This window comes from Martes martes, assembly GCF_963455335.1.
Source record: "Martes martes genome assembly, chromosome: 11".
Lineage (NCBI taxonomy): Eukaryota > Metazoa > Chordata > Mammalia > Carnivora > Mustelidae > Martes > Martes martes.
Window position 1 is genome coordinate 64,908,901 of NC_137899.1, and position 26,239 is coordinate 64,935,139.

The following is a 26,239-nucleotide window of genomic DNA, read 5'->3' on the forward strand; positions in this document are numbered from 1 at the left end:
CTATAGCTGGCTTCCCCACTCTAATACCTGCGAACTCTGTGACACTCAGACACCCCCTGTCCTTCTGTGACTCCGCAGGACCTGTGGCTACGCTGACCCCACGTGGGCTTCACTCCGGTTTAGCCTCTAGAGCGATGTCCCTCAGTGGAGCAGACTTTTAAAAAGTCCTGATTTTGTGCTCCGTTGTTCTGCCGCTTGCTGGGAGCTGTTCCCTCCCCGCCGTGCTCTATCTTCCCGTCGCTTTGGATTCACTTTTCCGCCGGCCCTACCTTTCAGAAAGTGATCGATTTTCTGTTTCTAGAATTGTTGCTCTTCTTCTCTTCGATTTCCCGTTGGATTTGTAGGTGTTCACAATGGTTAGATAAGCTATCTAGCTGATCTCCTGCTACCCGATGTCGTCTCAGCCTGCTACTTCTCCGCCATCTTGACTCCAAAAAGAGTCTATTTTTGATCCTTATCCTCCAACTACTCAGTTTCCTCTTTGGGGGCAACTTTTAGTGTCCCATTTCTTGTGTATATTTTTAGAACTATTATATGCAGTCACAACTATGTTAATGTATAGATTTTAATTTTTTTTTGTTTATTTATTTAACAGAGATCACAAGTAGGCAGAGAGACAGGCAGAGAGAGAGGGGGAAGCGGGCTCCCTGCCGAGCAGAGAGCCCAATGTGGGGCTTGATCCCAGAATGCTGGGATCATGACCTGAGCTGAAGGCAGAGGCTTTAACCCACTGAGCCACCCAAGCACCCCAGATTTCTTTTTAAAAAGTAAATGAATGGTAGTATATTATACATAATATTCTGTATTTTGTTTTTGTTTTTGCTTTGTTCCACTCAATGCATCTTTGGATAACATTGTATATTAGTACTTAGTAGTTCTGCAAAGTTATCTTATTAGTTAAGCTCTTCCCCTATTGATGGGTATTTTGATTATTAATAATATCTTACTATAATACAACAGAACACATAATTCTATACTGAATATCCTTGTATGTACATTACTTTTTGTAAGCATACCAATAGGATAAATTGCGAGAAATGGGCTTGCTAGGTCAAAGGCTATATTGTTTGAGAGCTATTTATTTGTATTACCTTTTCTATGAATTTTGTCCCTTTTTCTATTGATTGATACTCTTTTCTTGATGATTTGTATTGTACTTTGGCCCTTTTCTTTTTGATTCTTAGGTGCTTTCTAGATATTATGGGCTTGACTTTTTGTCTCTGTGGGTTTGCTACTATTTTTTGCAGTTTGCTGACTTGTCACTTTGCTTATGTTATATATTTTTTAACTGATAGAATTACTTTTTTGTTTTTTTTAGTTAAAAATTTATCAGGGGTGTGAGTGTGTATGTGTCTGGTTTTTGGCTTTTGAGTTATAAGGGTCTCTCTCATGCCAAGATTATTTAAGAATTCTAAATTTTCTAGTACTTTTATTGTGTTTAAATTTTTTATTCCTCCAAGTGATTTTGCTGTAAAGACTGTTTTGTTGTGCACATTTAATCTGAATTTAAGAAATTCTTTATTGTAGTTGCGGATAAATGGTGAAAAATTAGAAGAACTCTTATCTGAAAGAGCCGTACAATTTCGGGCCATTCAGCGCCGACTATTGACAAGATTCAAAGATAAAACACCTGCCCCCCTCCAACATCTGGATACCTTGCTAGATGGAACTTACAAGCAGGTAAATATGGTATCAGTGATAGTTTTCCACTACTGGATATAATTTTTATCCCTTGCCCTAGAGTCATGTACTGGAATATCAAGATAAAGTATTTCTTTCCTATGTACTGTGGAATAGGGAATAGCACATAAGGTTTAGAGTCAGAAAAACCTGGGTTCAAATGTCCAGCTTTGCAACTTTCTAATGATTAATCTTGAGTAAATTACATAAGATCCATCAGTTTCCACATTTTACCCAGAGTTATTGTGGAGATTTTTGATCATTTATGTGAAGAGGCCAGCCAGCACAATCCAGGCACATAGTATGTGCTTGATAGTTGGTACCTATTATGCTTAGTGTCATTATTAAATAATTCTTGGTGCATCTTATACTCATCACCATGATTCCCCAGTTGTCCTGTTGAGCAACTGGCTGATTCTTCTTTCCATCAATGGTTTACCCTTTGCATGGCTATGGTGATCTGACTCTCATTCTTAGAGTATTATGTCACGAAATGCTGTTCAAAATTATCATCTTTGGCTTGAAGTAATAATTTTTAAAATTTAAAATTTAAAATTTCATGGGTAAAAACCTCTGGAGTTCTACTATAATGGAATCAGCTTTGAATGACTACATGTCTTCTTATGCTTCTATATAATATCATTAATCTGTTTAGAATCAGTGTAGGTGGTATGAGTATTATGTTAATTTTTAATTGAAATTTTTATTGAGATAGTTATATATTCACTTGCAGTTATAACAAAAAATACAGTTAGATGTCATGTATCCTTTACCCATTTTCCTCCAGTATTAACATTTTGCAAGCCTACAGTATATCACAGCCAGGATATTGGCATTGATAAAATCCATGGATTTTGTTCAGTGTTTCATAATTTTACTTATGCTAGTTTGTGGGTTTGTGTATTTTAAGTTCTATACAATTTTAGCATATGTGTAGGTTCATGTACCCACCACTACACTGAAGATACTGAAAGCTCCATCACCACAATAAAAGGCTCCCTCATGTAGCCTTTTATTGCCACCTCTTACCCCCACTGCCCTCCTCTACTGTAGTCTGTTGATTTTGAATGGACAAATCAAATTTTTTTTTCCAGTTATCTTCTCTAGAGGAAAGAAGAATAGCTAACCATGTAGACATCAATAAATGTATTGATGATACAGTTGTTTCTTGAAATATGCATGGCTATGTGAAAATTAGAAGCAATCTGAGGGACAGTCTGTAGACGCAGTAGGGTATTAGAGCACAGGGCTTGGAGTCCAAAGACCTCAGTTCTCTCATTCATTAGTTGTGTAGCTTTTAGCAGTTCCCTGACACTTTCAGAGCTTCAGTTTCTTTCCATAAAATGGGATAGATACTATGTTGTTACAAAGACTCTATTTGCTAATATATGTGGAAATGATTGGTAAATTGTTTTGCAAATCTAGATGGCAAATTTCCTTTGTGCTGGAGCAGTTATGCCTCCCAAGTCGGTGGCGCGTTAATGACACTCTTTCTCTTCCACACTTCTTTCCTCTCTTAAGTACACTTTTTGTTTTGGTTTGTTTTTCACTTCCTTTCTTTCTTTTCTCTTCTTCCTTCATGTCCCTTTGATGACTTAATCTATCTCATTCTTAGGACTTACCTGCTGTGCTTGGGGCTAAAGATACACTGACTCTTGTCTTTAATGATAATGTATATTTTTTGTGGACACAATGGCAGAGGTGTGTTTAAAGGAATTTGGTAAGGATGTTTGACATAATGCTTTCCATATTTTCTATATAGCAAGACTTCTTTTGTCTTTTATATGTTTGAAGTGTTGGGGGTTTTTGTTTTGTTTTTTGTTTTTTGGGGGTTTTTTTGCTTAGCCTCAATGTTGGGTTTTTACATGATTTGTAATATTACAGAAAAGATGATCAAAACCATGGGTTTTAGCTTGAACCCATATTTTTTTTTTTTTGAACCCATATTTTTAAGTTAGATTAAATTTTAGATTAAAAGAGAATGAATAAGCTTTTGAAAGATACAAATACTATAAGGAATTTGACTTTTAATGTAATTTACTATTCATTTCTATTATATACTCAAATTATAGTGAGATATTATTTTCTATTTTAACTCTAGTTAATTTTTTAAAAAAGATTTTATTTATTTATTTGACAGACAGAGATCACAAGTAGGCGCAGAGAGAAGGTGGGGGAAGCAGGCTCCCCACTGAGGAGAGAACGCCATGTGGGGCTAGATCCCAGGACCCTGGGATCATGACCTGAGCCGAAGGCAGAGGCTTTAACCCACTGAGCCACCCAGGTGCCCCTCTTTAGTTAAATTTTTAATGACATAGTTAATACATGAATATAATTCCCAAAGAAAATGATATGATTATACACAGTGCTAAATTCTCTATCATGGCCCTTGACCATCTCCTCAAAAATGTAATACCTTTATGTTTTTGTGTCTTTCCAGACCTTTTTTTCTCTTTGCATTTAGAAGTGAAGTATTGTTTGTGAGGCTAAAATAATCTATAAGTAGTATTATACTATATGTATTGGTATACTTTTTTCTTTTTCTTCTAACTGTACGTACTGGAGCTCTTGCTATAACTATGTATAGATCTACCTCTCTGTGTGTTATGTAGTATATAGATATTCTGTAATATGGACAAACTATGGTTTATTAAAGAACAGATCTTAATAGCAGTTTCAGTGTTGAGTCTAACAGTGAGAAAAATCACTTTTAGATGGCTCTACTGTGACCAAACAGGCATATGACATACTTCATTATAATTTACTTTCTGTACCTAGTATAAATTTTTCTTATCTTTATACTTTACCTGGGTAGGGGGCATGATTTAATTGGCAGATCGTCCAAACGCATGAAATAATGAGCCATGCCTAACTGTGATCTTACTTTCCATGGCATGACTGTCAATAGATTTTTAAAGTGTTTTCCTAATATAGCAGTTTCAAATTAGATCTGTTACTTGTGTAAAATCTTTGTTTTCTCATGTGTAGGGAACATTTAATTTAAAAAAAAAATTTTTTTTTATTAGTCCTTCTGTGAATCTTAGTGCCGCTTTAGTTCAATCAGGAACAGAAAAGAAACACTCTGAGCTGTCTAGTGAAAGATTTACATTTTATTGCATTTATCTGGAGAATGTTACATTGTTAACATTTAATGAACAGTGATAATTGGCTTAATGTGAAAATGGAAGCAGAAGCCAGTATCCTTCTAAAACTAGTGTGTAAACTCTAAAGACAGGAACTTTTTTGTTTTTTCCTTATGTACTTGTACTGCTATATTCTTAGGATGATACTTCTTGCCACATTATAATTGCTTAATAAATATTTGCTCTATGAATGAATTCTTTATTACCACTAATATAATTTATTGACACTATGTTTTTTATAAGGGCAGCTCTACAAAGAACAGATTGGTAGATAATTCTTTGAGTTCAGGCTCATGAATTATTGGGAAGGTTTATTTTAAAATCCCCAAAAGCCACTAAAGGAAACTCTCTTCTGTCTTCCTAAATAGTTGGAGGACTCAGGTAAACTGTCATAGCTAGGAAAGTTTTATAGCTGCAGATTCTTACAGATTCTTGACTAAGAAAACCTTTTCTGGTCTTTTTTCATGAGTATGTGTATGCCAAAGTAAATTTGAAATAATATCTGTTCAAATACCTCTGTGCAGGTAGAACATTGTTGAGGTTGTTCTGAGTGGCCTAAGAATTAATTTTTTTTTCAATATTAATATATATCCAGAAGCATGAAAAGTTTAATTCTTTTAATTTCTTACTTACATAATTGTTGAGTTTTTCCTCTTGGGAGGCAATTTTTTTCATGTCTTTGGAGGAGCTAGTAGGTTATAGAAATGTACAACTGGAGGAAGTTTGGGGTCTTATGGACATTAGGTGCTCTAAGAACTGCTGTAGATTCTAATAAAGTTCTTAGGACAAACCGAAAGTGAAGACCAAGGTTCTTCGTATACAAATGATTAAGTATCATTAACTTGGCTGTAATGTGAAGCAGTTTGCATAGTATACACATTCATGTAAACTGTCAGTTTATCAGGTACACAAGTAGGTAAAGCCAGGGCAGGCAGTATATGATCTGTGCCCTTGGTGTTAAGAGAAACTGCAGGTACCACTAGCTTACATAGTGAGCCGATGAAGGAGGACTCTCATCTTTTAATGACTTGGGGTTTAGGTGCTTTTGATTCTGGTTCACAAGAACCTATTAGAGAAAGCCACTGCTTCTAAGGTTGCAGTAAGACATCCAGCATTGTTTCCTTTAAATACATGTTAATAAGGGCTCTAGAGTTTAAAGTGGCATATCTGATGTGTCCTAGTACAGTGGTTAAGAACTCTATGTTTAGAGTTAGCTTGCTTGTGTTCTAGTCTTGGCTCTGTGACCTTGGGCAAGTTACTTAGACAAACAGGAAACAAAACCCATCCTAAGCATTAGTTTTCCCACCTGTAGAATGCTTCCTTTTTCATGGGGTTGTTTTGAGGACTGAAATCTATAAACACATAAATTCCTTAGACTAGTGCATGGTACAGAATGAACTCTCAACAAATGTTAACTACAACTCTGGGGAGACTTTTAATTTTTTTTGACTAATTTATGTTATCTCAAAATGGCACTATTCATTTTTCAGACAGAAGAGGTCATAATAATACATTGGACATATAATAATACATACAGAGTTTCTGAAACTCTGCTATCTGGCAACCTCAAATCTAGACCTCATCCAAGAATGAGGAAGAGCCTGGATCCGCAGGGACATCCCCACACTCCTTTGTGTGTTGTTTGGTTCCAGAGAGGATACCAAAAGGGAAGGCGCATCAGGATCATGAGGTCAAGTGGCTGTCATTCCTGAATCCCTGATTGTTTCATCTGGATGTATCCCTAGAAGAAAAACAACAAAAAATTTTTACACGCACATACACATGCACGCATGTGAACACACACGTATATGTATGTGTGTGTACTTACACATAAATACTGCTTTGCAGAAATGTTGTTCCAATTATAGTTTCTCAAGCAGTATATGAAAATGTCTGCTTTCTAGGTATTATTGTTTTGATCTTTACAATTTTGAACTGAAAAGAAAATTTGATTGTTGATTTATCTTTCTTTGCTTACTAGTGACATTTAATATTTTTAAAATGTTAATTAGCCATCTATATTTGTTTTGTAGTGATTTATGTTTGTATGTTTTCTGTTCTATCTGGTAGTTCAGCTTTTTGTTATTTTGTGCATATTAGGAGTGGCAATCTTTTATCATACTTTTGTCATACATAAAAATACATATATAAGAGATGTAATCTCTCTTCATGTCTCAGAAAAGTTTTACCAATTTGTCCTTTGCTTTTTATCTTTACTTATCATGTTTTCTTGACATGTGAAGTTTAAAAAGTGCTTGTATAGTAAAACCTATCCATCTTTTTCCTTTCAGTTTCTCTGCCTAGGAAAGCCTTTCCCATGCCAAGAGTACATGGGTATCAACATATAATTTATTCTAGCATTTTTATGCTATCATTCTTTATATATACTTTTAAAATCCATCTGGAATATATTATGCAATTTAGTGGGAATCTAATCTCCCTGCCAAGAATGGTGAGCGACTTGTCTCAGCCCCTACTTATTACATAATCCATTTTTCTCCTGCTGAGCTAACGTACTACTTGTATCATTGAATGATTTTACTGTTAGAGCAAACTACCCCAAACCTTAGTGACTTAAAACAGCAGTAATTCATTGTTGTTCATTTGGGCCATTCTGTTGATCTGGGCCATGCTTGGTTGATCTCCACTGGGCTCACTCATGTGTCCCTGGTTAGCTGGTGGCTCAGCTGGAGACTGGATGGCCTGGGAAGTACTTATGCACATATTTGGCAGTTGGCTCTCAGTTAGATGGGATCATTGTGCCACATGTCTCTCCTGGCCTAGCAGGCTGGCCTGGTTTTATTCACATGGTGGCTACAGGTCCCAAATTTTGTGGTCATTACAATATTATTTATTCATAATCACTTTTGGTCTATGAACTCTGGAGATGATTTATTTTATAATTGATTAGTTTTGTCAAGAGTTATTAAAAGCAAACAGAGCATCTGTACTGTTTTCAGGTTAGTGAGACTGCCTGAATACTACTCACCTGTGCACTTAGTTATGGTCAGTTGTTTTGGGGATGGAATCTGTCATTCAGTCTCCCTGTAGAGTTCCACATTAGCTCTGTCCATGGTGGGCTTCATGGACGTGAGACCTGCGCAGTCACACAGAACTCTGTGTTTGATTTAAAGCCCTGTGGTTGCCATCTTGAAATTCTTCATACTTTTGAACAAGAGGCCCTTTATTTTCCTTTTGCTCTGGGCCCCTCTAATAATGTAGATGGTCCTGGCCCTGTCAGGATACTAACTAATTTCTGGTGAGTAGACTAAGAAGATGGGGAGTTCAAATACAGAACAGAATTCAAAAACAGAATGGCTTTATGACTCCTACCACAAAGCTACCAGTAAGTTCCCTAGAGTTGGAAAGAAAGGGATGCAGTAGGGATCAGTGAGAGCAACTCAGGCGGCTGCTTAAGGGTTTCTTTCTGGGAAAGGCATCTTGGTTAACTGATCGTGAGCGGTAAGTCTTATCTCATTTAGGAATACCGTTCTGAGACAATTAGTTGTCTCAAGGTGTGTTGTGGATACTAGTCTTGTTTTAGACTTCCAACAGGTGGGTCACTAGCTCTAAGATGTGCCATCAGTAATTATGAGTTCTGGTGCACAAGGGGGTCAGCCAACCACTTTTTTCCCATTTTCAACTGCAAGTCATTTCCTATATCCTGTAATTTTGATTGTCTAGGAACCCCATAACACACATTTCCAAATTAGCATTTTACTCTTACTAGCAGGCCTTTCCTATATAGTATCTACCTTCTATCATATTCCATTGAAGGTGCCAGGTATACCTTCCTGAGGTCAGGCTATGGCTGAAGCAAGAAGAGGGGACTGGGACTATCACTCGAGGAAAAGCATCTTGTGATACTTACATCCTCCAGTGAGTGAGGATTTTCCAGTTGCCCACCACAATTTCAATAATTTAGTCTAGAATTTGGAAAAAAAAGTCTTACTTTTGAAAGACTTTCATCTTTATTTATGGCTTTAAAGGCATAATGTTGAAAGAAAGTAACCAGGTCAAGAATTTCTTTTTGTCAGTGGTTAGAAACCTTGATTTCCTCATTTGTACAGTTGGAATACTGCCTTGTCAAGCTGAATATATTTTTGGAGGACCTAAGAAAGGAAGTAAGGGAAGAGAAAGGAAATTCATGTTTGTTGAGCATCTGTTGAGTCTGAGGTAAATTTCATGTATTATTTCAGTTAATAATCACAATCATCTTGTGAAGATGGCATTATTGTTCCCAGTAATGGATCCCAAGTTATGGATGAAGAGCTTAAGACTCTAAGCAGGGTTAAGCAACTTCCTCAGTGTTACGCAGATATTAAGCCATCTATTCCAAAGTCCATGTTTTAGTATGTCATGTAGCATATTTAATCATTTCCATGTAAGATGTAGACATCCTAGGTTTCTTCAACCTAGGCAGGTTGAAGAAAAAGAAGATTCATGGAGACTATTTGTACATATTCATGTTGTATGTATGTATATATTCATGATCATCCAATGTTCATTGGTTATGCATCTACCAGAAAGGTAGCAAAATCTGGAGAGTTCCCCTAAGTATTTATTACATCTGAAACTTGAGTATCAGAGGAAGAGGTAACTTTGTTAATTTGTTCACTTATACTGAAGTTCAGGTTCTTTGCTATCACATTCCAATGCTTATTGCATTTGGCAGAAAATCTTTGGAAAATAAGTTCTCTTTTGTGTTATAAAAATTTTATGTACATTTGTTAGTCAAAGCAGGACTGATTGGCTGAATTGAAATTGGGGACATTTAGACTTACCTTACAGTTTGGCTTATGTTTTGATGCTTTTATGTGTACTGAATCCCCCCCCTCCCCGCCTCCACTTGAACACTAACCCTCTGTTGTAGGAGAGGAAAAATGTTTACTAATCTACAAGTTTGTGTCAGATGACATATGTGTGATGTAATGACTGATAGTCATTAGTGTTCTAGAAAGGCACTTGGCTGATTTTTCTCTTCTGCAAAACAGAGGTTGTTATTAGGCATAATTTTAAACAGAGATCCTGTGGTTTGGAGTTTGCTATTTGTTACTTTTTCTGTACTTAAAACTTCCTTCCACTTTGTTTATTTGTATGGTATTGATGTATAAAAATCATTTTAAGTCATATAGAAGTCTAAGAGCTTTTTGGTCCATGACTTTTTAAATGAGCATGATTTTGGCTGATAACACAAAGGAATATGTGATGAAACATTCAGGCCTACTTTTCTCCTTGCCACTGGCAAGTAAAAACAATATGCTGATAGATTGAGAAGGAGGTATCAGGGATTTGGTGATGTTGCTGCATTTGTTTTTCTTCTAATTACTTAAGAGCTAGGAAGGAATTCTTTCTCCTTTGATGGAGATAGACAAAAACAGGTGGGAAAGAGGGCACAGAAATTTGCAGCCATATGTTTGGGGATGAATGGAAATGGTAAGTTAAAAAATGGAGTTTATATGTTTTTACCCCATAATTCTACTCTTGGTTATTTATCTAATAAAATAGTTCACAAAGGAAAAAAATACATCCATTGTGTTGGCCATTTATAACATTAATCACTAAAAACCAGTTTTCCATGGTTAGAAAATGATTAGGTTTATTGTAGTTCTACCATTTGATATGATCTCATTTCATATCATTATTTCATTTCATCATTTAAAGAACTAGAACAATATAAACATTTCAACTAATTGAAAATAGCAGTAGATGTGGTAAGTTTCAAATGATGAAATAGATATATCTATAGTAGGTGAGTGTGCAAAGATGTGGAAGGAATATAAAAAATTGAAAATGATACACATTTGTTTTAGATGACTTTAAATTCTTTTTTTTTTTTTAAGATTTTTATGTATTTATTTGACGGAGAGAGAAATCACAAGTAGGCAGAGAGAGAGGGGGAAGCAGGCTCTCCGCTGAGCAGAGAGCCCGAGGTGGGGCTCGATCCCAGGACCCTGAGATCATGACCTGAGCTGAAAGCAGAGGCTTAACCCACTGAGCCACCAAGGCACCCCTAGATGAATTTAAATTCTTAAGCAATTTCCTTTAATATTGTAATGATCACAATTTGATAAGCATGAAAATAATTTTTCACAGTATGTAAATATACTTAATACCATTGAACTATATACTTTAAAAAAGGATAATAAATTTTATGTTCTGTGTATTATACAATTTTTAAAAATAATTTTTTAAAATGTGATCACAAACTCCTGGTCTTCACTGGTATTTTCTGGAGGAAGTATTTTCTCTCTTCCCTACATACCCTATAAACTCATTTCTTTATTCCCTGATGTTTAGAACTTTGGATTATTGTACCGTATATGAGTTAGTTTATTCCTGTCCACTCAAAAGGGAGCAATTAGATAACTGAATGGTATTTTTGAATTAATATATGAATAAGGATGAGAGTTGTCTTATTCTGTCTCACTCTTACCTGTCTAGTCCCTCAGCAAAACTAGAGGAATATAGTAAGCTTTTCTAAAATTATGTAAATTTTTCTTCCACTAGGTCAGAGTGCAATCTAGAATGTAATCTCCAAAGTGTGTTTGTTATAAGTGTATCACTGATATATTCAGTATATGTGTATGGCTATGAGGTCTGCTCCAACAGAAATATACTTCAAGCCACAAATATGAGCCGTATATATAATTTAAGTTTTCTAGTAGCCACGTTAAAAAAAAAAAGTGAAATTAATTTTGATAATGTGTTTTATTTAACCCTATGTATGTAAAACGTCATTTCAACATGTCATCAAATGCAAATTATCAAGATACTTTGTATTATTTTCATGGTAAATCTTCAGTACATTGTTTAGTTTACATTTGCAGCACTTTTCAAGCTGAATAGCCATATGTGGCTAGTTGCAGCCTCAGCAGACATTATAGTTCTAGCCACAGATAATTGTGAACTCATAGTTTTATATTGTTTCTTGTGTTTTTTTTTGTTTTTTTCTTTCCTCTAATCCATTTATTTATTTATTTATTGTTATTTATTTAATATGTTTTTAAAAAGATTTATTTATTTATTATTGAGAGTGAGAGAGAGAGAGAGAGAGAGAGAGAATCTCAAGTAGACTACCCGCTGAGCGGGGAGCCTGACTTGGGGCTAGATCTCTGGTCCTGATGAGGCTAGATCATGACCTGAGTGGAAACCAAGAGTTAGATGCTTAACCGACTGAGCCACCCATGGCTGTTATTTTTTATTTTTTTAAAGATTTATTTATTTATTTGAGAGAGATAGAGACAGATCATGCGAGCAGGGAGAGGGGCAGAGGGAAAGAATCTCAGACTCCCCACTGAGTGGAGCCCTTTGTTGGGCTCCAGGTCCAGAACCTGAGGTCAGGACCTGGGGTGAAATCAAGAGAGCAGCACAAGGGCTCAACCAGCTGCCCCTCCTTAATCCCTTTAAATTCTAGCTCATAACACTATCCTTCATGCAATGACTTTCACTCACTGGTTCTGAAATAGCAGGCAGTAGGAAGCACTCTTACATGTTTAGGGGACTACCAGGAACCTCTGCTCACATAAACCATGCCTTCAGGTATTGTTACCAAAAAAAAAAAAGCAAAAAAAAAAAAAAAAAAAAAAGAGGCATCAAATTTTGTGTCAACAGACTTAGGTCCTAGTTCTAGCTCTTTACGTTTCTTTGACTTCGGGTATGTCACTTGGCTTCTTCACTTTTATTTTTGGACCCCTTAGAACCTGTCTGAGCAGCATACAGCATGATGCTTATCTGCATTATGGTTAAGGCAATGGACTTAGAATCTTAAATTTCTATCAATGTAGAATTTCAGAAACAAATGGGCCTCTAGGGTCATTTAATGCCAGCCTGGAATGTGTTTTTGGCTGGTCGGTGTTTGTTTGGTGGATGCTAATGATAGTGATCTAAGTAACAGGGGGTTTTGCAACTGAGTTAGTTTTCAAACAAGATATACGAGTGCAGAGTAGTATCATGATACTGGAGTTATGCTTCCCTGGATTTACGTATGTAGCACTAATTGATGTTAATGGGGATTGTACAGAAATCAAGAGGAGAACACAACTATTTATATATAAAATTTTTCTACTTCTAATATCCATCTGGTATGTTTTACTTCTCTGGAGCATATGTGTTTTTTTTAATATAAACTGAATGCATATTCTTTATCTGCAGGTTCTTTAGCTGGTATTTGGTTTTTCTGCTTGCTAATATTAGTGTGAACCCCTACTTAGATTATAAACTCAGTATTAGGATTTCGTTTTGGCAAATTTTTCAGATTCAGAAATTTGATCATCTAATATAAAGTATTCTAAACCAAGTAATCAGAAGTACCCTCTTCTGCTAAAATTTCTATTTATTGTTTGATCTTTTAAAAAAAATCAGTTCTTTGAGATACACTCAGAAACAAGATGTTTCTAATATTACAGTAAAACTATTAATGAATCCATTATAAGGAAATGAAAATCTTATCTTTTTGTATCAGTGATGAGAGAAAAAATATATAAGTGGCCTCTAATTACCTGTAATTCTATGAGTTTTCTTTCATTTATGTTATCTATCTTCCTGTTTCATCCTATCTAGCACAATTATTCCTTTTGTATTAGTTTTCTGTAAATGGAGTTCTGAATGGTTTGAATTGTGAATTAACAATGATCCCCATCCTCTTAACCCTCCTTCCCTTCTTCCACTTTCTTTCTTTCTCTCAGTTAAGGAAAACAAAGCCAGAGAGATTATTTTATGATATTACTTAACAAAATAAAAAGATGTATGATCTTTATAGGATTATCTATAAACAGCTAAGTAATTATATTAATTCTGATATGTTTCCCTGTATATTAACATTTAGAGGGCTAATAGTGTCCTGAGTGTTGTTTGAAAGTACAAAATGAAATCAAAGATAAATTGAGGTGATATGTTTTTAAAACGATATTTTGTGAGACTCAACTGTATATTCAGGAACAAGGTAATAATAGGTAAAAGTGATTTAATCTAATTAAAAGAAATGAACATTGGACTTCATTTTTATTTTTTATTTTTATCATGTTCCAAAAAAGCTTTATTTCATATAGAGGAGAAGAGTTCAGTCCTTGGCTGCTGCTTTCCTCATGGCTGTCAGGACATTGCTCAGCTCCTCTCTCTTCCTCTTGGCACAGATGTGTGTCCCCACTTTTTTCTTGATGGACTTAGGGTGCACTTGTCTTTGGAGACCTTGAGCCAGCCCCATGGCGCACTGCTTTTATATGGTGAAGCTGCATACCTCTCAGATCATGTTCCACATGATCTTGGAACTTGGTGTGCTTGGTGAGGCACCAGCTGCTGCTTGCTCACATTCTTAGTCACCTTGTGGCCCTTGTTGAGGCCCACAGCTATAGTGTAGTGCAGTTATGGCTGCTGCTCCTCCTTGGCTCCCGAGGCAAATGGAAGATTGGACTTTAAATGGATTTAGCTATATTGTCACTCTACTTGGGAATCATTAGTAGACTGTTGTATAGTAAAATCAGTAGATATTTAACTTCACTGTTTTCCCTGATGGACCACTAAGTTTCCTTTTATATGATTTCTAAATCTCTTATAGTGGGATATTGGATTTCAGGAAAATCCAACCACCCTTCCCACCCAAATATTGGTTTTTTGCCTCCCTTTATTCCCATCTAGGACAGGCTTGTAGCCAGCACTAAATTTGCATGTTCACTTGATTTCTCAGTTGGAATGATGGTCTCAAAGTCTGTATTCTTGGAGATGTTTTTCCTGTGGAAGTGATAGATTTTCCTGGGCCATTTCTCTGTCTTTTAGCCCACCTTTGTGAGTCAAAGTGAAAGTATGTAGGAGGATCAGCTCTTGCTAGTAGTGGACATGGACTCAAGGAAGTCTGCAGTTCCTGGTCTTTATGATCTAATGTTCTACTTCTTATCTGACACATTAGATGAGACGAATCTTCTGGGGGCGCCTGTGTGGCTCAGTGGATTAAAGCCTCTGCCTTCGGCTCAGGTCATGATCCCAGGGTCCTGGGATCAAGCCCCGCATTGGGCTCTCTGCTCAGCGGGGAGCCTGCTTCCTCCTCTCTCTCTCTGCCTGACTCTCTGCCTACTTGTGATCTCTCTGTCAAATAAATAAAATCTTTAAAAAAAAAAGACTAATCTTTTAAATGTAATTATCTGTATTTTTTGTCTTTGTACTATCCCATTCTGAGACCTGCAGGGATCTCCTTTGTCTATCTGGTTGAGACTTCTCTTTCTGGCATTCAAAGATCTCTGAAGAATGGGACCCAACTCTTCCTAATATTAACTCCCACTTCTGTAAAACACACATGCCAGTCAAGTTAGCCTATTCTCTTAAAAACAAACAAACAAACAAATTTTATTGGTGTATAATTTGCATTATGCAGAATTCATCCATTGGAAATGTACCATTTAGTGAATTTTAGTGTATTTATTAAGTTGTGCAAACATCACTACAATACAGTTTTAGAACATTACCATTACCCTCAAAAGCTCCCTTGTGCCCATTTACCCTTAATCCCCTCTTCTATCCCTAACACCAAGAAACTACTAATCTACTTTTTGTCTATGTTGGCTTTTTCTGGATATTTAATATAGTTAGAATTGTATAAGAAGTATTCTTTTGGATCTGAGTTCTATTATCAACATAATGTTGAAGTTCATCCATAGTGTAGAATGTGTCAGCAGTTCCTTTTCATTGTTGAATAGCATTCCATTGTATGAGTACACTACATTTTGTTTTATCAGTTGATAGATATGTGGATTGTTTTCAGTTTTGACCAATAAATAAATAATGCTGCTGTGAACATTTATTGCATGTCTTTATGTGGACATATGGTTTTTTGGGGGGATTATTATTGGTAGATTATTGGGAGTAGAATCGCAGGGTTATATGATAAATTTTTGTTTAACTTTATGGCGTACTTTTTCTTCAGTGTTGTATCATTTTATATTCCATCAGCAGTATATGAGGGTTTCTTCCTCTTCTTCAAGATCAGTCCTTCATTGATCCTTTTGATTTTCCACTAGTTTCTGGAATAATAACTTATTTATTATTTATTCTGGTTATATTTTTGATCTCTCCCCTCTCTGTTCTTTCCCTATAGCCTATGAATATGCTGAAGCTTATCCTGTCATAGACCTGTCTCCTGCAAGGTTTTTTTGTATTTCTCTTCTATATGTAATCCATTCTTTTCTCCCTCTGCACACTTGTCTCATCAGAAACTGTCTACTTTTATTTTTTTCTATTCTCTCATCTTCCATTTCATTTATCTGTCCACTTTTTTATTGTGTCAAAAAAATCCTATATATGAATTCTATTAACAAATTTTAAGCATACAGTATAGTTTTGTTCACAGCATGCACATTGGTATGCAGTATATCTCTAGAACTTTCTCATTTTGCATATCTGAAACTCTTTACCCACTGCACGGGACCTCCCCTCTCCACCCCACCCTGCTTCTACTCTTGGCAACTACCAAGATGTCGCATTTAAGTGGAACCATGCAGTACTTATTCTTCTGTGATTGGCTTACTTCACTTAGCATAACATTTTCAAAGTTCATCCATGTTGTCACAAATGGAAGATTTCCTTCTTTTTTATGGCTGAATAATAGTACATTGTATATACATATACCACATTTTTAAATTCTGTTTATCTGTAAACAGACACTTAGATCATTTCCATATCTTGGCTGCCGTGAATAATGCTGCAATGAAAATGACAGTGCAGATATCTCTTTGAAATGGCGATTTCTGTTCTTTTGGGTAAATACTCAGAAGTGGGACTGCTGGATAATATTGTAGTCTTAAATCTTTTGAGGAACCTCCATACTGTTTTCCATAATGGCTGTACCATTTTTCATCCATTGAATAGTGTGCAAGTGTTCCAATTTCTCTACATCCTTGCCGACATTTTTTCTTTTTGATAATGGCCCTCATAATAGATGTTTATTATCAGGTTGTAGGAGTTCCCTATGTATTTTGTATAATATGTGAGTATTTTTTTCCATTCCATAGGTTGCCTTTCACTCTGTTGATTATTTTCTTTGCTGTGCAGATTTTTAATTTGTTGTAGTTCCACTTGTCTATTTTTGCTTTTGTTACCTATGCTATTTGTGTCATATCCAGGAATTCATAGCCATGTCCAATGTTATGAGAGGGAATACATTGACTCTGTATATAGCTTTGGGTAGCATGGACATTTTAACAATATTAAGTCTTCCAATCCATGAACATGGGATGTCTTTCCAATTATTTGTGTCTTTAATTCTCCATCCACTTTTTTTTTTTTTTTAAAGATTTTATTTATTTATTTGACAGACAGATCACAAGTAGGCAGAGAGGCAGGCAGAGAGAGAGAAGGGAGGAAGCAGGCTCCCTGCTGAGCAGAGAGCCCGATGCGGGGTTCGATCCCAGGATGCTGGGATCATGACCTGAGCTGAAGGCAGCGGCCTTAACCCACTGAGCCACCCAGGCGCCCCTCTCCATCCACTTTTAATATGGTTTTGCCCCTTCTGCTGTTGCCTCTGAACTTTTAATTGCCAAATCCATTTTTGGTTATAATATTACACAGTCTTTCTAACACTTTTTTAAAGATTTATTTATTTTAGAGGGAGAGAGAGAGCATGTGAGTGGGGGAGGGGAGGGACAGAGGGAGAGCAAAAGAGAGAATCCCCAGCAGGCTCCCTGCTGAGTGTGGAATCCCACCCAGGGCTTGATCTCAAGACCCTGAGATCATGACCTGAGCCGAAATCAATAATCAGGCACTCAACTGAGTGAGCCACCCAGGTACCACTCTACCATGTTTAACTTTGTCATCCTATCTTACTTTTTTGAAAGTGTCCCAAGCTATCTTAATGTATAGCCATTCTTACAACTGTTTTTTCATTGCTGTCTTCATAGGCTACTCTTCCTTCTCCTACCTTTAAATGTTGATGTGTACCATCTAACCTGCTGCTGTTCTCGCTTAACGTGCTCTATCCAGATGATTTCCATATGATTCATATATTCACATATGGGACATTGTGGTGTTTACTTATGTTTAAAATCTTATGTTTGGCACTGTGAGGGGATGGGTGATAAAAATTAACCAGAGATAGTCTCTACCTATTTCTGTATTCAATGAATATATATTTCAACTAGGATATCACACCTTATCATACCAAAAAAAAAAATGTTCATAACCCATTTAATTGATTGGACATATCACTAATGGGACATGATTCATTGGGAAGCGTTGAGGATAGAGCAGAAAACATGTCAGAGGACTGAGCCTGGTGATTCTACACATATAAAGCCCATTGAGTGTCCCTCATCCCTGTGGTGAATGGTCTAGACAAAAATACTATTTAAAATTCTTTTGACTACCTTAAAATAATATATAATCTGACTTCTTTATTTCTGTTATATTTTGGGGTACAATTTTCTGTTTCTTTCTTTTCCTGATTTGTAATAGCCATGCTGATTCCTAACTTACTGGTTGTAGAGGTTTAGCAAACAGGTTACAAGGTTTGTTTGGTATATGTATTAAGAAGAGTGAGTGCTAAGCAGAGGCCTAAACTTGCTAGTGCTTTATGTGAATTTGTTTTAGGACATTGGTTTTACTTATGAATCTATTTTGGGAGTTAGGCATATTCTCCTCTTGCTGTCTCCCCTAACCTCTCATAATTCTTTTTTTTTTTTTTTAAGATTTTGGAATTTTTTTTTTTTTAAGATTTTATTTATTTATTTATTTATTTGACAGAGAGATCACAAGTAGACAGAGAGAGAGAGAGAGGCAGAAGCAGGCTCCCCGCTGAGCAGAGAGCCTGATGTGGGGCTCGATCCCAGGACCCTGGGATCATGACCCGAGCCGAAGGCAGAGGCTTTAACCCACTGAGCCACCCAGGCGCCCCTGATTTTAGATTTTTTTTGTTTTGTTGTGTTTGTCAGAGAGAGAGAGAGAGATCACAAGTAGGCAGAGAGGCAGAGAGAGAGGGGGAAGCAGACTTCCTGCTGAGCAGAAAGTCCGATGCAGGGCTCGATCCCAGGACTCTGGAATCATGCCCTGAGCCGAAGGCAGAGGCTTTAACCCACTGAGCCACTCAGGTGCCCCTTTTTTTAGAGATTTTGCTTAAGTAATCTCTACATCCAACATGGAGCTCAAACTTAAAACCCCAAGATCAAGAGTCACATGCTCTACCAACTGAGCCAGCCAGGCTCCCTCACAGTTGTTATTCTTGTTTTGGATGGATGACATTACCAGAGGTCTAGATACCTGATATTTTACTGAATGTACATACTTGTACACACATCTGTATACAGACACACATTTTTACAGTTTGTTACAAAGTTTTTACTCTTAGAAAATAAACTGAAGGCAATTTCCAGAGTTAGACTTGGTGTGATACTTCACTACTGCCATAATGATATTCTTTGCTGGTTCTTAATAAATAAATATTGCTTACTTTAAAGTTCTGGTCGAAAAAAATTGTATTCTGTGATAACATAGCAGTAATATAAAATTTCACATTTCATGTAGTCGACAAAAGATGAAATACATTATAACAATCTAGAACCGCAGGTATATATTCTGTGCTAACCAAGTTTCCCACTCTTGAGAATTTATTTTTCCATTTATGAAGAGTTTCTACTTATTGATATTGAACTGAATCTTTTCTCCTTGAAGCTACCCTTACTTCAGAAATTTCCCTGAAAGTAAGGGAGACAGGTACATAAATAATCTGGCTCAGAATATCTGAATTGCTTTTAAGCTTCAGGCAAGCTAAAGGCAATATTTGATGATGAAGCTGTGTTTTGTTTGTCTATTTGTAATTTTTGAGTAGAGTGAAGTGATATAGAGAGTGCCTTTGACATTTGTACCATTGGGTAGTTCAAAACATCTCATATTTAAAGAAGACTGCGTTGGCACATTTTTAATTTAGAAAAGAAGATAAAATTATATAAGAAGTTAAATTTGGGTTGTGCACATGTAGAAGTGAACCACAGAAGAATTAAAAATTTTCCTTTTTTTTTTTTTTTTGCCTTATATATCTCAAGTATAATGCAGGCCCTATGTATACATAAGGGAATAATTAAATACAGAAATGGAGTGTACTTGTTAGCCAAAAAGGATGCCTGGAACATGTGGATAAGCTTGGATATTTGTCTAATGTTAATTGGAATATTGGTTTTCAGTTAAAGATGCCAAATCTTCAGAAAAGTAATTGGATTTAGCTTCCTATTTAGCAAACTACTTCAAATCCCTGAAGTATCCCACATCCGAAACCAATTTTTCTTGATTGTATCAAGTTTAGTCATGAACAGAACAAGGGTTGACATAGTTTTTTAATATTTAAAATATTTCTTGACAAAGTTTCAACACTGTTGCTTGTCTACAAACCTTTTTAGGTTCCCTAACAAGAGATGAAATCTTAGGTTCTGTGGAGCTGGTTTTACGACTTTGCAAAACTGTCTTCTTGAAATAAGTCAATTTATTCTTTTTTCCTATACATTTAAACTTAAACTCAGATTTTGATCAGATTTCAAGAAACAACACAAAAATGGAATATTTCTTATTGCTTTTCATATAAACTTATATGTGTGCTTAATATAACTCCTTTAGATTCAGCCTAGGAAATGTATTTTGTGGTGATTCTTAAGTCTTGAAAGTGTTCTCCAGACTACAAATGTTTAATGTGGTGTATCAAAATGTTTGGAAATAGTTAAAATAGTTATAAAATATTAAATAAAGAAAGAATATTTGATCATTGAAATTCAGGGATTAAAAGATTCAGTTTAGGAGATTACTCTCTCAAATATTTATTGAGCAAATACTATGTATGAGTTTCTTTGTAATTGGAAGAGATATATAAAGGTGTTTATGATATGGTTGATAACCTCAAGGAACATGACTCTCTTATAGTGATGATAATTATAAAGGTAGACACATATTACCTTTTAATCTAGTTTTTTGCCATTGAAGATGATATTCAAAAAGACGCAATGGTGCGTAAGTGAACTATAAACAGATGCATCATGTATAATTTTTAATTAAAGTGTATTAGTTGAAAATAATTTTAATTGATATTAACAGTGACTAATAGGAGCTATAATAACTCAACAATAGCTTATTTTAGTGCATTTTTTGTACTAGGACCCATCTTTTAGAAAAAATTTGTAGCCATGCTTTCACGACATTTTTCTTACAGGACCTGAAACTTATTTAACAGGTAAATACTTTACATTTCAGCTGAAGTGGATTTTCCATCTGTTCTTAGTCTGTTTCCAGGATAAAAGAAACTGCCAGATCTAATGTTGTTCACTCTTTTTTTTTTTTTTAAATGTTGTTCACTCTTGTGCCCCATTGCATAGCACAGAGCCTGGTGTGGCATGTAGTAGGGCTGAACACATTATTTCTTGAACTCAGTGGTCCTACCCCAGTGGTTAGTTGGCATTTCTTCAGGGAACTTCTGAAGGCATGCCTTATGTCTCTGCCAAAAATTTACTCTGGGACCAGGATATTATATTGCTCATGAGATATGTACTTTACAATTTACATATTTAGACCTATGTTTATCATTCCCACTCCTGGAGTTGGAGCAGTCATTGCAGGTACTATGGGCAATGGGCAATGTTCCTAATCTTCCTTTTGCTGCGATTTGAGTTGTTTTGGGACTCTGTTTTGTCACTGTGGAATTTTTATGATCTCTTTGTACTTAAAAAGCAGTTATCATCTTGGAACAAGAATAAGCTCTATCATCTTCCTGGTGTTAACTTGCAAGTGTTTGAAAGGTTTATGCTCTGTATCATTTGAAGTAAATTGTTTTTACATTCCAGTTAGGTTTGCAGTTCTTTTTTTTAAAATTTTTAAATTTTACTTCTTTTTAAAAGATTTTATTTATTTATTTGACAGACAGAGATCACAAGTAGGCAGAGAGGCAGGCAGAGAGAGAGGAGGAAGCAGGCTCCCTGCTGAGCAGAGAGCCCCATGCGGGGCTTGATCCCAGGACCCTGGGATCATGACCTGAGCGGAAGGCAGAGACTTTAACCCACTGAGCCACCCAGGCACCCTGCAGTTCTTTTTAAAATGTGTTTTTCATGAGCCTGAATCACAGATTCTGGTGAGTTACTCCATTTTTCCAAATTTTCATCTCTAGTTTGATAGCATCTCCTTGATTTGGACTTTTATTCTTGAATAAAAATTATTTTCCATAAAGTCTTGAAGGCTACAAAGTTTGATATAGTTTAATAGAGGATGTTAGGAAATAATTGGATACCTACTACCTAGAAAAAGAGTCAATTAATTTTTTTTACTATGAATTAGTTTTTCCAGACTCCTCATACTCAACACCAGGTTATGAGCTGAATGATAGCTCCTTTAACCTCCAATCAAGTACAGGTCCAGATACACTATGTTTCAATAGTAAATGAATGAAGAACCAGGCATTCCTGGTTGGTCAGGCATTCCAACTCTTGGTGCCTGAGAAATCTTACAGGCTCACTTCTACGCTTAGCCAGTATAACTTTCAGCTTTGTCAAGATAGAGAGTCCTTTGGGACTATGGATTATGATTTAGTTAGTCATTCCCTTAGTAAGACTTAGGTTAGTTGAATTTTTTCTTTTGAATTTCTGTTTTTTCTCAATAAAAATTTGTTTTCTTAGGATAGACTTGCATAATAGTAATTACTAGCTCAAAGAATAGGAAGATTTTTAATACTTTAATGTAAATGACCAGGTAATTGCTAATTTTGCAAGTAGATAGTGCCACCAGCAGTGTAGAATGTACAAGGGGGATACTTTAATTTTTCCCTTACAGTATCTTCCTTAGTAGGTATGTCAGGATCACTATTTGCAGAGCACCTTACAGGGAAACTGCAAAAGAATATGTCTTCATAGTCCTATGCTAAAAGACCACATGCTCCAATTGAAGAGAGCAAAGAGTTGCATATGGAAACATAAAATACTGTCACGAATAACTAAAGACAGGGGCCGGCCATTGGCCCCTTGCTTACAGTGAATTAAAAACCAAAACAAACTGCGACACCTGGGTGGCTCAGTGGGTTAAGCCTCCTCTGCCTTCAGCTCAGGTCATGATCTTGGGGTCCTGGAATAGAGCCCTGCATCGGGCTCTCTGCTCAGTAGGGAGCCTGCTTTCCTCTCTCTCTCTGCCTGCCTCTCTGCCTACTTGTGATCTCTCTGTGTCAAGTAAATAAATAAAATCTTGAAAAAAGAAAAAGAAAAAAAAAGAAAAACCAAAACAAATCAAACGCAGCTTCTCAGAGCAGACTGAGATGGAGGCAGCACATGAGTGCCCCTACAGTCTTCCCTTATTTTGGGATTTAGATCAATTAGTAGGAATTTTTCTGACTTCTTCAGGCCTGCAAATATCTTTGTTTTTTAAGAAAGACGGAGAGAAAAGGGGAGATGATCAAAAAGGGGCAAGCAATGATTGGCTTTTGATTGTATTATGTAGTGGAATGACTTTAAATTACATCGACAAAGAAAATTTTTACAGAAGTCTCTTTTAAAGCAAAAAGAAATAAAAAAATAAAGCAATCAAATAATTTCATTTTATGTACCTTTTGAACAAAATGTAAGAATTGAATTAAATAAATCTGCGAAATTCAAACAAATGCAAAACACAAAGATTAAAATGAATGTAATTCCTTGTGAACATTCTTCTTTCTCTTTTTCTGTGTGTATACATGCATTTTTTTATTTAAAATTTTTTTATTTGTATTTTTTTATAAACATATAATGTATTATTAGCCCCAGGGGTACAGGTCTGTGAATTGCCAGGTTTACACATTTCACAGCACTCACCATAGCTCATACCCTCCCCAATGTCCATAACCCCACCACCCTCTCCCTACTCCTCTCCCCCCGGTCACCCTCAGTTTGTTTTGTGACATTAAGAGTCTCTTATGGTTTGTCTCCCTCCCAATCCCATCTTGTTTCATTTATTCTTTTCCTACCCCCCAAACCCCCCACGTTGCATCTCCACTTCCTCATATCAGGGAGATCATATGATAGTTGTCTTTCTCCAATTGACTTATTTCGCTTAACATAATACCCTCTAGTTCCATCCACCTCATCACAAATGGCAAGATTTCATTTCTTTTGATGGCTGCATAGTATTCCATTGTATATATATACCACCTCTTCTTTATCCATTCATCTGTTGATGGACATCTAGGTTCTTTCCATAGTTTGGCTATTGTGGACATTGCTGCTATAAACATTCAGGTGCACGTGCCCCTTCGGATCACTATGTTTGTATCTTTAGGGTAAATACCCAGTAGTACGTGCATTTTTAAAAAATTGGGGTAGTTATATAAAGGATGTGCTTGTAGTCCTGTTTTTTTATTTCATCTCAGGAATACTTTTCTTTTCATGTCATTTTAAATAGCATTATAACATCTTGTTTAATGCTACATAGTGGCTATGTCAAAACCAGCTTACCCAATTTTTTAGTGTTGGATAATTTGTTTGCTTTGAAGATCTTATTTCTACAAATAATGCTGCAGTAAGTATCTTTGGAGGTAAAATTTGGTCCATTCATGACCATTTCCTCAGCATAGATTTCCACATGCGGAATTGTTGTACCAAGGTCCATGTGCATCTGTAAAGGCTTCTAATACATGTTTCCCCTCAGAAAGGTTATATCAATTTACTGCCCCCCCCCCATAAAGCACATGAGAAAGTCCACTTCTTGGCTTCTCTTCTGACATTGGGAATTATTAAAAAACCAAAAACTCTGCCAGTTTTATAGACAAAAATAGTGTCCTATTAGTTGTAGTGTGTGTGAGTTTGTAGTGTGGTCAGGCCTCAGTCCTCATCTTTGTCAACATTTTGGATGAGCTAATTCCCTTTCATGTCTAATGTTGGATGTGGTGACTAAAGCACAGGACTCCCACTCAGATTCCCAGTTTCTCAGTGGTTTTATATATGGTTTGTCTCTGGGCCTTGTGGCATCTTCTTTTACATGTGCTTTCTGAGCTCAAGGCATATGGGAAAAACTGCAGTTCTTAGCTTACTAGGTTTCTTCCTGCCTTTGACTCTTACCCATAGCACTTTATAATGGAACATTTACAATACCAATACAAAATGTATTTTTGCTTTGGATTGTGACTCTTAAGTCCATCTCCTTATTGGATTTGCCTTAGACTTTGTCCCCTTTCCTTTCATTCCAAGAAACCCACCACCACAGTCATTTGTTTTCCAAAATGGCTGCAGTGGAACCATAGGGCCTCATTGGCATGCCTTGAGCCATCAGATAAAGGGTGGAAGGTACAACTGATCCACCTCAGTTTTATTTCTTTTAGGTATTGGGCTTCACTTAGGGTTTCAATTAATTCTTTAAAAGTTTGAAAACTGTTGCCCTAGTTAGTTGTTTATTCTAACTTAGAGAGTGCCTTTGAGACCCTTTGTAGTTTTGCTTAAACACTTACAAGGAAATGGAGTTCTCTCTCACATTTTACCTCTCTTTTTGCCTTTAGTTACAGCAAAAGAATATATCATTTTTGTCTTCTTGATCAGACAATAGAATTGGCTAATGCAGTTTTTATTAAAACATTTATTAGTTGTCAAAATTAAAAACTAAGAGCCTTTACATTGAAAAATTTGACTTCTGGTTTCTCTTGAAAAGTCAAAAGTCCTTGCCACACTAGGCCTGCATTCTCCCATGGTGTCTCTCTGCCTGCCCTCTCCATGTGGGTCCTGCCTGCTGCTTGGTAGCCTCCCTCTCTGGTGGTGTCTGCTGACACTATGCCACGGATTAGTTGCCTTTTATCAAGTGTGTGCTGCTTTTTTTTTTTTCTTCATATTTGTCATGTTAAAAGGAAAGGGAAATTGTTCTTTTACCCACATTTATAAAAATTAGAAAAATAAATGATAGTCTGAGAAGTTAAGTAAACTTTAGGGTTCAAAACACACTATACAGACAAACCATAAAAGACTCAATCTCAAGAAACAGACTGAGGGTTGCGGGGGGAGGGGGGACGGGAGAGGGTGGTGGGGAAATGGACATTGGGGAGGGTATGGGCTATGATGAGTGCTGTGAAATGTGTAAACCTGACGATTCACAGACCTGTACCCCTGGGGATAAAAATACATTATATGTTTATTAAAATTAAAAAATTTAATAAAAAATGATGAGTGAAAAAAAAACACACTATACAGTACCCTGGATGATGGACATTGGGGAGGATATGTGCTATGGCGAGAAAAAAACCAAAAATAACACTATACAGTACCAGTTCTAGGGGCCTGTTGAAAACTATTGCCTGAACAATGTAGTCCTTCATTCATTCAACAAATATTCAGTACCTGCTATGTGCCAAGTCACTGAGATAGTCATTAAGTCCTTAGCGGTTCGTAAGACAGTCATGTTCCCACCATAGCTTATAAGCATGTTACAGATGTAAATGGCTATTCCAAGTCACATGAAGGCAG

General features: G+C 36.2%; 1 protein-coding gene across 1 annotated transcript in view; it reads left to right on the forward strand.

The window, feature by feature from the left end:
* BBS9 (Bardet-Biedl syndrome 9) overlaps positions 1–26,239 on the forward strand; it is a 452,280-nt gene that overhangs the window by 234,787 nt on the left and 191,254 nt on the right. The window contains exon 19 of the mRNA XM_080818332.1: positions 1,528–1,680. Coding sequence (XP_080674458.1) covers positions 1,528–1,680 — 153 coding nt within the window. The remainder of the gene's footprint in view (positions 1–1,527; positions 1,681–26,239) is intronic.